Source organism: Schistocerca piceifrons, chromosome 4, assembly GCF_021461385.2.
Source record: "Schistocerca piceifrons isolate TAMUIC-IGC-003096 chromosome 4, iqSchPice1.1, whole genome shotgun sequence".
Taxonomy (NCBI): domain Eukaryota; kingdom Metazoa; phylum Arthropoda; class Insecta; order Orthoptera; family Acrididae; genus Schistocerca; species Schistocerca piceifrons.
The window spans coordinates 151,046,810-151,061,471 of NC_060141.1; the positions used below are offsets into that span (position 1 = coordinate 151,046,810).

Genomic DNA, 14,662 nt, shown 5'->3' on the forward strand with positions numbered 1-14,662 from the left:
CTGCTTGGTGATTGTTTGAATGCACCTAATAGTCTTCCAGAATGAGATTTTCACTCTGCAGTGGAGTGTGCGCTGATATGCAAGGAGAGCTTCTGGAAGGTAGGATACGAGGTACTGGCAGAAGTAAAGCTGTGAGTACCGGGCGTGAGTCGTGCGTCGGTAGCTCAGATGGTAGAGCACTTGCCCAAGAAAGGCAAAGGTCCCGAGTTCGAGTCTCGGTCGGGCACACAGTTTTAATCTGCCAGGAAGTTTCTAATAGTCTTCGTTTGCAATTTAAGTAATCTACATGTGTGTATATTAGCTTCATTGCCCCTTAAGATAGGATAAATAGCACCATAATACATTTTTAGTTTAGTGCCACCATCAACAGTCTGTGATAATTTTCTCAGGAGAAATATATTTGTCGTAATTTTTGAACAGATTTTATCTATATGAGTCTCCCATGATATGAAACTGTCCACCGTCAATCCAAGAAACTTGTTGCAATGAACTTCAAAAATACTTGTATTGCCAAGCTTGATATATGTCACGTGCTTTCACTGTACTATTGGATTATATTTGCATGAACATTGCTTTACTTCCATTTATGAAAAGGTTTGCACCCCCAAAACATTTGTATGCCTTATCCTTCTCGAAACATGTCTTCATTTCTAGGTCCTTCGTAGATTCACTGGTGACTACTAGGGGTGTGTCATTAGCATACACAATCACTGTTTCACACAGGTTCTGGCATGTCATTTACATATAGAATAAACAGTAATGGTCCCAGTACTGAACCTTGTATTTTACCTCTTTGAATATTAAAGCACATTTTCCATTCTATTGACATTTTTGCATTTTATCTATACACATTGTCACCTGTTGTCAGCAAATGTAGTGATAATATTTATTGTTCTGCCTCTCATGCCATACTGGTTTAATTTTTTTAGCAGAAATCTGTGATACACACAATCAAAAGCCTTTGGCAGCTCAAGGGGTAGACAACAGACTCGTTCCTATTTCTTAAATGCCCTGACTACATATGCTGTGAAGCCTGTAATTGCTGTCTTTATAGATCAACCCATTCTGAAACCATGCTGTGCCCTATTTATAATGTTATTTTTCACTATAAAATTTACTGCCCTATCCTTTATATATATTTCTGCAGTTTTAGGTGTGGTAGAAAATAAGCCTGTAGTTTTGAGGATGCCTTTATCTCCCCCTTTAAAAATGGGAAATACTTTTCTTTTCTTTAGGCGGTCTGGGAATGTTCTTTCCTCCTGTATTTGATTTATCAGGAATGTGAAAGGCTTTGTCAGGTATTCAGAAATATATTTAATAATTTTAGGAGACATACCATGCAATACCTCTGGATTTTTGTTTTTTAAGGATCTAATTATGTTTATGACTTCTGACTCATCTGTATGAGCTAGGAATATACAATCTGCAACTTTTTCTGGAGCTTTTTATGTTATTTTCTATTTGACTTTTCAGTTCTTGATCAACCCGTCAACTACAACTATGTAGTGGTGACTGAAAGTTTTACATTTAGTTATGTTCCATATTTCGTTGTGTTCCTTCCTTTGTAAGTGTGATGTTAATAAAAGCTGGTACAGTTTTATTGTAGCTGGCTTTGGTCTCCCTTATCATCCTGCTATAAGCTTTCTTAAGTCTCTATAGTCCTCACCATTTGACTTTAAATTTGTCCTCCTGATAATCTTTATATATTCATTTTAATTTTTGTCGGCTTTGAATAATTTTTTATGTGATAAGATTTTTATTGGGCTTGTTTTGTACTTCCCAACATACCTTTGGACAAGTAATATTTACACAGTAATTCATAGTTTAACAGAAAATTACCCAACTCTCTTCTACAATTTTCACCATAAATCCCATCCCATGTTTTTGTTTCCTCGAAAACTTCCAAGATGTTTAAGTTTCCTGGTTTGTTCTGTCTTCATTCTATCTTCATTGCCCACAACATATGCTGTATTATAGTGTTTATTGTATCTGTACACCTTGTTGTGTCTACAGGTTGAATGAGCCTAAAATATCAGGGAAGCTTATTGCACAAACATTTTCTCTTATTGTATTAATACTAATGCCACATGCTATTATTAAAAAAAAATGAATTTTCTGGTAAGTCTGCCTAGTAATACCTCAAATTCTAAGAGGAAGCTGTCCACCATTGAGCTTTGTGAGTTGTATATAACTGGCACAAGACCTTTTTTCCTAGGAACTGCATTTGTATGGCTGCTGCTGTGAACACTAGTTCTGCATAGTTAGGTACGTGATAGCAGTACAGTCCATTACATTACAATCAACATTATAGTTACCCCACAAGTTTTTTGTTTACTTCTACAATAATGTGCCGTTTTTAGTATTATGTGAAACAAATACTAACATAGAGATAGAAGAGCTGGCCAGTGCTTACCTCAGCTCAGTACAGCCGATAGATAACTCAAAACAGAACAGAAAATTTACATTCCTAGCTTTCGGAACTTTGTTCCTTCATCAGGGAGGAGAGAGGGGGAAAAAAGGGAAGACGGGAAAGTGGATTCAGTTACTCACAACCCAGGTTATGAAGCAACAGGGAAAGGTATTATGTTAGATTATACACCATTATTTCATTTTCCTTTAGCCCATTCTCTGTCAGTAGTTAACATTACATCAGTTTCATCAGATTTGTTGGAAGGATGTAGTACATTTTGGTGAAGTACTTTAAAGTTGTAATTCTTATCAACAATTTTTTTCTTTCTTGCTGAGCCTGTGATTTGTTTATGCAGTCTTTTGTAACACAGAGATGATGCCCTTACAGCTGTGTCTAAATTATTAATTATGTTATTAGTATATTATTTTCACTCACACCACATCACTTGGGTGCTTTCCCGTCCTCCTTCCTCTGACTGAAAATTCAGTTAATCCGGCAGTTGGCACTGTTTGTTTTCTCTATGTTAAATGTTAACACATACTGCTCAGTTGTACATGTCCTCGAGGGTTTCATTTGCCTTCTTAACTAAAAGTTTTAATATTTTATCAGTGACTAGAATGCTGCTGTCATGGAAAAAGAGAAGTTTTTCTCCATGGCCTATATTGTCAGGAAAGTCAACAAAGTAGGAAGAGAGAGATTGCTACTTACTGTAAAGATAACACACTAAGTTTCCTACAGGCATTCTGGCCTGAGCTACCAGAGTTGCCGGTCATGTGTGCGTGAGGATTGCTTGCTTGTGTGAGTGAATGGTGTGCTTTTCTTTTTTTTTTTTTATGAAGGCTGTGACTGAAAGCTCATATGTAAGCATCTTTTACTGTTCCTGTTTGTAACTTTACAGTGAGTAGCAATCTATCTTTTCCTACATTGTAGATATTTCTAGCTGGAGTTTCCATTGTTTGATTGTCTGGAAAGTCATTGATCTACATTAAGAACAGAAGTACTCCAAATATGTTCTCATTAAGGGCACCTTTGTTAATATGTTTAAATTGGCAGCATCTGAAATGTCGCATCCTATTTTCCACATTTGACTGGAACCAATTATTGGCTATTCCTCTTATGCATTGTACTTGTAGTTTATTTAGTAATATTTTACAGTCAACAGTGTCAAAAGCCTTAGGGCACATCCAAAAATAAGAAAGTGTGACAATCTTCGATGTTTATTTAAGAGCTTCAATTACTGTTTCTGAAAACCCTCTTATGGATGATATTGTTCTTCTGCTACCTCAGAAGTCAAACTATACTTCATTAACAAAATGAATGCAGGAATAATACATGTTGGAGGGGGAGTAGGGGTGGTGGCAAAAGATCCTAATTTTTTCATCCTCTGAAAAATTGAAAGCAAAAAAAATATTTCTACGTACTAACATAAAATTGCTAGCTAAATCCAACAACATTCCCTCTTCCCCCCCCCCCCCCCCCCCCCCAAGATAACTTACTCATTGCTTCTGGAATATCATAAAACAATACTTCTCCAAAGATGCATTGTTTCAATGATAATATTTCATTGCTTATTTCAAATTTCCTTTTTGTTGATTTCCAAAATCGAACAATGTTAAGTCCAGGATGGAATAATGACAGTATCATTGAAAGGATAGTTGCTGCTAACCATAAAGCAAAGATGCTGAGTTGCACATAGGCACAACAAAAAGACAGTCAAACGAGTACACTTTTGGCCGAAAAGGCCTTCATTGAAATTAGACCAAACAAACATATATATATATAAATCTACGTGGAATGTTTCCTTCTATTATAACCATATATATATATATATATATATATATATATATATATATATATATATATATATATATATATATATATATATATATGTTTGTTTGGTCTAAATATATATATATATCTACGTGGAATGTTTCCTTCTATTATAACCATATATATATATATATATATATATATATATATATATATATGTTTGTTTGGTCTAAATATATATATATATATATCTACGTGGAATGTTTCCTTCTATTATAACCATATATATATATATATATATATATAGACACACACACACACACACACACACACACACACACACACACACACACACACACACACACACCTGTCCTTTTTTCCCCCTAAGGTAAGTCTTTCCACTCCCGGGATTGGAATGACTCCTTACCCTCTCCCTTAAAACCCACATCCTTTCGTCTTTCCCTCTCCTTCCCTCTTTCCTGATGAAGCAACCGTTGGTTGCGAAAGCTTGAATTTTGTGTGTATGTTTGTGTTTGTTTGTGTGTCTATTGACCTGCCAGCACTTTCGTTTGGTAAGTCACACCATCTTTGTTTTTAGATATATTTTCCCACGTGGAATGTTTCCCTCTATTATATATAGGGAAACATTCCACGTAGGAAAAATATATCTAAAAACAAAGAAGCTGTAACTTACCAAACAAAAGCGTTGGTATGTTGATAGAGACAATATAAACAACAAAAAACACACAAACACACAAACAATTTTCAAGCTTTCACAACCCAAGGTTGCTTCATCAGGAAAGGGGGAAGGAGAGGGAAAGACGAAAGGATGTGGGTTTTAAGGGAGAGGGTAAGGAGTCATTCCAGTCCCGGGAGCGGAAAGACTTACCTTAGGGGGAAAAAAGGACAAGTATACACTCGCACACACACACATATCCATCCGCACATATACACACACAGGCAGACATATGCAAATGCAAAGAGGTTGGGCAGAGATGTCAGTCGAGGCGGAAGTACAGAGGCAAAGATGATGTTGAATGACAGGTGAGGTACAAGCGGCGGCAACTTGAAATTGGCGGAGGTTGAGGCCTGGTGGGTAACAGGAAGAGAGAATATATTGAAGGGCAAGTTCCCATCTCTGGAGTTGCGTCATCTGTCCAATGGCCAGCTTCACACATCCGTCCACATCAAACCCAGCAACAAGCAACAGTACCTCCATTTTGACAGCTGCCACCTGTTCCATATCAAACTGTCACTTCCTACAGCTTAGGTCTTCATGGCTAACGAATCTGCTCCAGTCCTGAATCCCTGAACCATTACGCCAATAACGTGAAAACAGCTTTCACATCCCGCAACTACCCTCCCGACCTGGTACAGAAGCAAATAGCTAGAGCCACTTCCTCATCCCCTCAAACCCAGAACCTCCCACAGAAGAGCCCCAAAAGTGCCCCACTTGTGATAGGGTACTTTCCAGGACTGGATCAGACTCTGAATGTGGCTCTCCAGCAGGAATACGACTTCCTCAAATCCTGCCCTGAAATGAGATCCATCCTTCATGAAATCCTCCCCACTCCACCAAGAGCGTCTTTCCGCCGTCCACCTAACCTTTGTAACCTCTTGGTTCATCCCTATGAAATCCCCAAACCACCTTCCCTACCCTCTGGCTCCTACCCTTGTAACTGCCCACGGTGTAAGACCTGTCCCATGCACCCTCCCATCACCACCTACTTCAATCCGGTAACCCGGAAGGTATACACGATCAAAGGCAGAGCCACGTGTGAAAGCACCCACGTGATTTACCAACTGACATGCCTACACTGTGAAGCGTTCTATGTGGGAATGATCAGCAACAAACTGTCCATTCGCATGAACGGATACAGGCAGACAATGTTTGTTGGTAATGAGGATCACCCTGTGGCTAAACATGCCTTGGTGCACAGCCAGCACATCTTGGCACAGTGTTACACCGTCCGGGTTATCTGGATACTTCCCACTGACACCAACCTATCAGAACTCTGGAGATGGGAACTTGCCCTTCGATATATTCTCTCTTCCCGTTACCCACCAGGCCCAACCTCCGCCAATTTCAAGTTGCCACCACTCGTACCTCACCTGTCATTCAACATCATCTTTGCCTCTGTACTTCCGCCTCGACTGACATATCTGCCCAGCCTCTTTGCATTTACATATGTATGCCTGTGTGTGTATATGTGCCGATGTATATGTATGTGTGTGTGTGTGTGTGTGTGTGTGTGTGTGTGTGTGTGTGTGTGCTAGTGTATACCTGTCCTTTTTTCCCCCTAAGGTAAGTCTTTCTGCTCCCGGGATTGGAATGACTCCTTACCCTCTCTCTTAAAACCCACATCCTTTCGTCTTTCCCTCTCCTTCCCCCTTTCCTGATGAAGCAACCTTGGGTTGCGAAAGATTGAAAATTGTGTGTGTGTTTGTGTGTTTTTTATTGTTTATTTTGTCTCTATCAACATACCAACGCTTTTGTTTGGTAAGTTACAGCTTCTTTGTTTACGGTGAGTAACAACTATCCTTTTCATAATATGGTGAGCAGCAACTGTCCTTTTCATAAACCTTGAAAAAACTACCCTTGAACAATTAAGAATGTGTTTTCTTTACTGACTGTTGTGGCTTTTTCAATATTGATGATTTATTTAACTGATGTTTCTCTTCCAGATTTTCATTTGAAAAATGGCTATTCAAGAACTTCCTAAGAATGTACAATCATTAATACGTTCGAGTATTTCGGTTCCAAGTGTATCACAAGCTGTGATTGAATTGGTGAGTCCTAAGAATTATTTTATAATACAAAAAACTAATTCTTGGTGCAGTATCGTGTAATTTATGGTCTAGTGATGGGTTAAAAGTGGCATTCACCTCCCAACCCCAGTAATCTGACTGGTTTGATGTAGCTGCCACTGTTTACTCTCCTCCACCAATCTCTTCTTCTGAGAGTAGCACCTACGTCCAGTACCTACAATTATTTGTTGTATGTATTCTAATGCCTGTGTTTCCATAAAAGTTTTATTGTCTCCATTTTCCTGTTGTACCACAGAAACCATTCCTTTATATCTTAATACTGTGCAATAATTGTATCCCTTCTTCTAGTTAATATTTTACATATAGTACTCCTCTCACTGATTCTTTGGAATACTTCATCATTTCTTATCTTATCAGACCACTAAACTTTTAACTCTCTTCTGTAATAGTATATCTCAAACATTTTGGGCGCTGAAGACCTTGCTGTCGTGCGCCCAAACACCCCTCTACTACTACTACTCAAACATTTTGATTCTCTTCTCTCAGTTTTCCCACAGTCCATGATACACTCCATACAATGCTGTGCTCCAGATGAACATTCTCAGAAATTTATTTTTCGAGTTTAAACCTATGTTCGATAGTAGTAGACTTCTTTTGGTGAGGAATGTTCTCTTTATGTGTGCTATTCTGCTTCTTATAGCCTCCTTGCTTTGTCTGTCAAGCACTATTTTGCTTCCTGTGCAGCAGAATTCCTTCACTTCATTTATTACATGTCCATTAGTATGATGGTGATTTGAATGTTCATCCCATTTCCCTTACCCTGTAATACTTTAATCTTACCTTTGGTTTACTCACAATCCATGTTCTGTACTCTGTAGACAGTTCACCCCATTCAGCAGTTCTTCTAATTCTTCATCACTTTCAGAGAGCTGTCATCAGCAACTTTTAATCCCATTTTTGAACTTTCTGTTTCCTTTATTGATTCTTTGATGTAATGGTTGAACAGTAAAGGACAAATGCTGCATTTATGCTTTACAGTTAGTTTCATGTTCCATGGATTATTTTGCATGATAAATCATGGTATGAATTATTTTACATTCACTATGCAAATTGAAATGTAAATATGGCTGCATGCTGAAAGTTTATCAGTTGTTTTTAAAGAAAAGAAGAAGAACAGATGTGAGTTAGTAATTCCCACCCACCATCTTTTACACATTACAGTAATAGAAAGTCTTCTACAGAAATGAAGGAGTTGTCAAGGAGAAACATTTTCAGTTTGTTTTCATATTGTACTATGCTGTCTGTTAGACATTTTATATCCTTGGGTACGTGTTGAAAAATTGTAGTTACAGCCTTTTTAGAGCTAAAAAAAATTATAATGTGCAGTAATGAATGTAATTTTTCCTTCTGGTAGTGTAATTAGGTACATTATTTTTCCTTTCAAACAGCAGTAGTTTATTTACAACAAACTTCCTGAGGTAATAAATGTACTGTGAAGCAGTAGTCAGAATGCACAACCCCTTAAACAGATGTCTACTATATGACTGCGGGTGAGCACCATGTATTATTCTTACATCATGTTTTTAGGTATAATGAAAACTTTCCTTCTTAAAGATGAGTTAACCCAGAACATTATTCCATATGACATAACTACTGAATGAAAATATGCAAAATATGTTAACTTACTGATTTGTCGTCCCCCCCCCCCCCCCCTCCCCAAAAAGTGATTCTAAGTGCACATGTGGCTGAACTAATTTGTTTTAGGAGGTCCAAAAAGTTTTTTTTTTCCAGTTTAAATTATCATCAATAAGCGCACATAAAATTTTTGATGTTTCTACCCTGTTTATTATATTCTCACCATGTGTTACATCTATCATTGATGTAGTACTCCTAGATGTGCACAGCTGAATATGTTGCGTCTTTTTTAAATTTGAGAGTGAGACCATTAACAGAAAAGCAGCCAATGATACTTTTAAGAACTTTGTTTATCTTTTCTTCTGTTTCTGTGTACATTCTTGGATTGAATACAATACCAGTGTCATCTGCAAAAAGAACTAATCCTGCTTGTTACATTCTAGATGGAAGATCACTTACATATATGAGGGACAATAGTGGGTCTAAGGTTGAGCCTAGGGGAATACCACATGTGATTTCTCCTCAGTCAGAATAACGTCCCCAAACTATATTGGTTGAATTACAGCTTTTTGCATTCTGCATTCTTTTTGTTAGACAGGGCGGTATGCATTGGTTGGCTGTACTATCACCCCATAAAACTTCACTTTTTGTAGGAGAAAACTGCATACAGTCAACTGCCTTAAATAGGTTGCAGAAAATATCAACCGGCACTAATTTATAATTTAATGCTTGTAAAATTTGGTGAGTGAACATGTAAATGGCATTCTCAGTAGAACAACTCTTCTGAAATCCAAACTGTGATATTCTAAAAAAATTTGGAAAATGATATCGGCAGTGAAAGAGATCAATAGTTGTTGACGTATCTCCTATCACCTTTTTTAAATAGGTTTCTGACAATGGCATATTCCAGTCTCTCTGGAAAAATGCATTCAGTTAATGATGCATTACATATTTCTGATGAGATTGGGCTTATTGTATGGGAACAAATCTTTAGTATGTAATGAAATGAAACACCTACAGCCATCCTTTTGATGTTATTTATTATATGGCTACCAGTTTCAGTGATTCAGTACACTATCTTCAGGCCTTAATTGACACTGAGGGGGTTAAATCCAATCATATACACGATTCCATCAGTGGCCAACATCTAAGAACTGGTTTTCACAGACTATAACAATGATGTTGTGTCTCATACCATCGGCTACCAACTGTAGGTGATCCGTTTTATTACACAAGTGAACGGCCGAAGTCCTCAAACCTTCAGTCAGAAGGATGCAGATACAAAAAATGGTTCAAATGGCTCTGAGCACTATGGGACTTAACATCTATGGTCATCAGTCCCCTAGAACTTAGAACTACTTAAACCTAACTAACCTAAAGGACAGCACACAACACCCAGTCATCACGAGGCAGAGAAAATCCCTGACCCCGCAGGGAATCGAACCCGGGCGCGGGAAGCAAGAACGCTACCGCACGACCACGAGCTGCAGACAGCTAATTCGTATACACATATATTTACAGACTTCTGGTTAGAGACAATCATTAGATTCACTCCTGGTATACAATACTTTTTTAAAAAAATAACTTATTAAATAACGTAATGCCACACTGTTCACTCATATCTCCCTATCAGTCACTGCACACACTATACACACATTGTTTCATAGCACTTCATTCACTACACACACACACACACACACACACACACACACACACACACACACACACACACTGGTGATCTGTGGGCCATTTTTTGTACTGCAACTTCCCATTTGCTATCCTGAAAAACTGAGTCAACATCCCTCCACAATGAGTGAGATGTTGAGCTCAGAAAGAGAAAGAGGTGTTAGTATTGTGCTATGCATAGCTTGGGGGTAAGTATTTCTAGAAAGGAAAAAAGAAGGACAAAAACATAAAGTGAAGGTGTTATGTGGAATGTTGGATATTTTATAATCATTATTATTATTATTTATTTGTATACCTTTTTTTTTATCAAACCCCTACTCTGTTTTAGCTAAGTAATCCTTCAATGTATAAAATATATTGAATAACAGGTACTCTTTAGCTGCCTTTTTAAATAAGTGTATTTTTGCGATTTCTTTAATCTCTTTTGGCAATTTATTGTACAGTTTTATTTCTTGGTAGAAAATGCTGTTTTGAGTTTTATGTTTATTTTTTCTTGGTAAATATAAGTTTAGTCTGTCTCTTGTTGCATGGTCATGGACACAGCTGTTTGTGCAGTAATTACCAATGTTATTTTTGATGTGTACAACTGACTGGTAAAAGTATTCACATGGAGCAGTTAAAATCCCCAATGTTTTGAACAGATCTTTACAATGAGCTCGACTAGTATGTTTGGTTATTATTCTTATGGCTCTTTTCTAGAGTTTGAAAATTGTGTTCATATTTTGTGCATTTGTTCACAAAAAAAGAATGCCATAGCCAAGAATTGAGTGTACACATGAATAATATGTAACTAAAAGACACTGCATGTTACACACTGATGATAGGATTCTAAGGGCATAACATGCTGATGACATTCTGTGTGCAAGTACCTTTGTGTATTCACACCACTTCAACGGAGAATCAATATTCATTCCTAGAAATTTTGCATTTGTTACACAGTCCATAGTGGTGCCATCTACATTTAATTTAACATTGTCATTTTTCCTCTTCAAACTGAAATTCATGGCATTAGTTTTCTTTATGTTCAGTGTCACTTTATTGCTTATTGACCAATCATAAACTTCCTCGAGAGTTTCATTTGCTTTCTCGGCAAGGAGTTCTCTTGTTTTCTCGGCGACTGTAATATTGCTGTCATCAGCGAAGAGAATTTTTTCACCTTGAGTAACACTACTGGGAAAGTTGTTGATGTATATCAGGAACAGTATTGGTTCTAATATGTTACCTTGTGGAACACCTGTGTTAATGTAATTTGGTTCTGATAAGTGTTTTACTAAATGTTTAGATCTAATTGAAGTATGTGTTATCTCTACTCTTTGTACCCTATCTGTTAAGTATGATCGAAACCAGTCATTAGCTACCCCTCTTATTCCTAATGCTTCTAATTTATTTTATAGAATATTGTGTTCGACTGTATCAAATGCCTTAGAAAGATCCAAAAATATGCCTGTGACACTCATCTTTATTGAAAGCATCAAGTGCAACTTTTGTGACTTCTACTATGGCTGACTCCGTATTTTTGCCACTTCGGAAACCAAACTGTGATTTGCTTAAAAGATTGTATTTATTCAGGTACTTCATTAATCTGTCTTTCATAATTGCTTCCATTATTTTTGAGAACGGTGACAGCAGGGAAATGGGCTGGTAATTTTCTATGTCTTCTGCATTACCTTTCTTAAACAAAGGTACAACTCTTGCCTGTTTTAACTTCTATCAAAATGTCCCTGATGTGAAGGATTCATTTATTATATTTGTTAAGGGGCTTTGTATAATCGATCCTGCGCGGCACCTCGTGCTGCGGCTAAGTCCCATTCAAGGTCAACCGCCAAGATGGCAGCGCACACAGCCATACGCACAGCCATGGCTGTGAGCCATGCGCATGGCTGTGTTGGCAGCACTGCTACAGCTTACTCAAGGCGGGTGACCTTGAACCGGACTTAGCCGCAGCACGAGGCGCCGCGCAGGATCGCGCTAAGTTTTAACTTAGCGCGATCCGCTGGAAAGGGTCCCTTCCGGTCTGCCATTGCGCTACTGAGTGGGCTTACTTCCGCTGCCACGCCCTGATAAGCTTATCAGTGCGACGTAGCGCGCAGCTCTTATCAGTACTTGCAGGCAGCTACGGCCTGTGTACGCTTTAGCTAGGGCTTCTCTATTACGAGGCAACAGCATGCTCATTCGACTCGAGGCAACTGCATGTTAGACAGAGCCGTTCTACTTTGCTTATTATTGTAGAACTACACATTGATTTTGTCAAAAGCCGAGAAGCGATTCTTCTTGATGTTTTAGGTCCCTGGGGCACTCTAGGATGCTCTCTGGGGCACCCTGTGTTGCTCTCTGGCTAACTCTGGGATTCTCTGTATTATATTTATTTATTCTTTTTGTTTATTATTCTACGACTACACATTGATCTTGTCAAAAGCCGAGAAGCGATTCTTCTTGGCAGCACTGCTACAGCTTACTCAAGGCGGGTGACCTTGAACTGGACTTAGCCGCAGCACGAGGCGCCGCGCAGGATCACGCTAAGTTTTAACTTAGCGCGATCCGCTGGAAAGGGTCCCTTCTGGTCCGCCATTGCGCTACTGAATGGGCTTACTCCCGCGCCACGCCCTGATAAGATGGCGGCGCACACAGCCATGCGCTAATACCCACCCACCTCTCCGGTAGTCGTAACTCCTGCACCCTTCAGTGCATATGTTTAGTGTTTTATTTAAAAAAAAAAAAAATTCACGGGATAGATAAGGATGGTTCGTTTATTAGGCATGATAGTATACAGTTATATCTCCTTGTACAACAATATATTTAGTCAATACACCTTCAGTCTTGCACCAAATATTCACTCTCTCATTAGCATTAATCCTCCTCCTGTTCCTGGTGTACAATGAAAATGGCTTGTCTATAGTCACAACACAGGTACCATAATTCCTGTCTGCTACAACTCCAATAGCAAACGTTCTAAACGCAATAATGTCTCTGTCATAGTAACACTCTACGCCAGCAAGAGGTTTCTCATCGCCTCTTACTATAGCCAAGGTCATCCATGAATTACCAGTCACAACCTCATTTGTAGTGTCGCCTTATAGGCGGGTGACCTTCAACGGGACTTAGCCGCTGCATGAGGCGCCGCGCAGGATCGCGCTTAAGTTTTAACTAAGTGCGATCCGCTGGAAAGGGTCCCTTCCGGTCCGCCATTGCGCTGTAGCGCGGGCTTACTTCCTTCCACGCCCAGTCTTATCAGTAGTCACATCCGCTAAGTAGTGACGTAGCGCACAGCTCTTATCAGTACTTGCAGTCGGCTGAGGCATTTAACAGCTCGTACTGCTGTTGCTTTTATGTTACGAAGCAACTGCATATTTATTCTACTCGAGGCAACTGCATGTTATACACAGCCATGCATCTTTGTTTCTGAACATGCAGAACTAGATTTCTTATATTATTTATATTGTTGATACTACACATTGATCTTGCTAAAAGCCTAGAAGCGATTCTTCTTGGTGTTGTAGCTCTCTGGGGCACTCTGGGATGCTCACTGGGTTACTCTGGGATGCTCTCTATTTCATTTATTCGATTATTCACTTATTTGATTTATTTATGTATTACGCTAATCATCTTTATCTATCTCGTGAGATTTTTTTTAAAAAAAAGCTTATTTCTTATTAGTTCTAAAACTCTTATTTGATTTATGTGATACACACACAAAATGATTAATTTCTTGGTGATATCGAGCCCTGTTAATTCAATAGCTGATATTTCAAAGTGTTTGTCTTCACTTACTGTACTGAGGTCATGTCTTGATTTGAACTGTGTTCCACCCCTTGAAGTAGTTCTGCAGTAAGAGTTGGCCTTTTCATACAATGATAATACTACATGTGGGATTTCTGTGTCTCTACACCAGTACCCAGTAATACAAACTATTGTGCATTTCAAAGATTGGAGCTCAATTTCTAATAGTTGTATTTTATTTTTTATTAATTGCATGTTTTGATGGAGGATTGTTAAGTCTGTGAAATGACTCATGTTACTCTTTCCAGTGGTTTGTTTTTCTTTGTGACATCTGGTGTATGTGATATTTGAGGTGTTGAAATCTGTCTTGTGAGTGATTGTTTCAGTATTTTTTAAAGTGCTGGAGATACTCTTTAGGCAGGGGAACCTGTTGTCTGGATTTATCCTTAAAAAGACCTACTTTTCCTACCTAAGACAAAAGGCATTTCACCATGTGTGGCCCGAGATCCACCCCCTATACTGCTATTTTTCTCTTGAAATGTTTGTCCCTATATTTTCTACTATATTTAAGAAATGATTATTAAATATAGTTGCGACATCAGTCCTCAGTTATAGCCCTTTCATTCAGTTCAATAGTGATGTTATTGTATTCTGTGGCTGTTGCCCTGATCTTGT

The 14,662-nt window shown here is 38.4% G+C and overlaps 1 protein-coding gene across 2 annotated transcripts in view; it reads left to right on the forward strand.

The window, feature by feature from the left end:
• LOC124796309 (DNA mismatch repair protein Mlh3-like) overlaps nucleotides 1-14,662 on the forward strand; it is a 177,787-nt gene that overhangs the window by 11,839 nt on the left and 151,286 nt on the right. Inside the window, exons 1-2 of one of the 2 annotated variants that reach the window (XM_047260437.1) lie at nucleotides 9-99; nucleotides 6,866-6,970. In XM_047260437.1, coding sequence (XP_047116393.1) covers nucleotides 6,881-6,970 — 90 coding nt within the window. In that variant the 5' untranslated portion in view covers nucleotides 9-99; nucleotides 6,866-6,880. Of the gene's footprint in view, nucleotides 1-8; nucleotides 100-6,865; nucleotides 6,971-14,662 lie in introns of those variants that run through there. The other variant, XM_047260436.1, reaches the window with a different exon arrangement.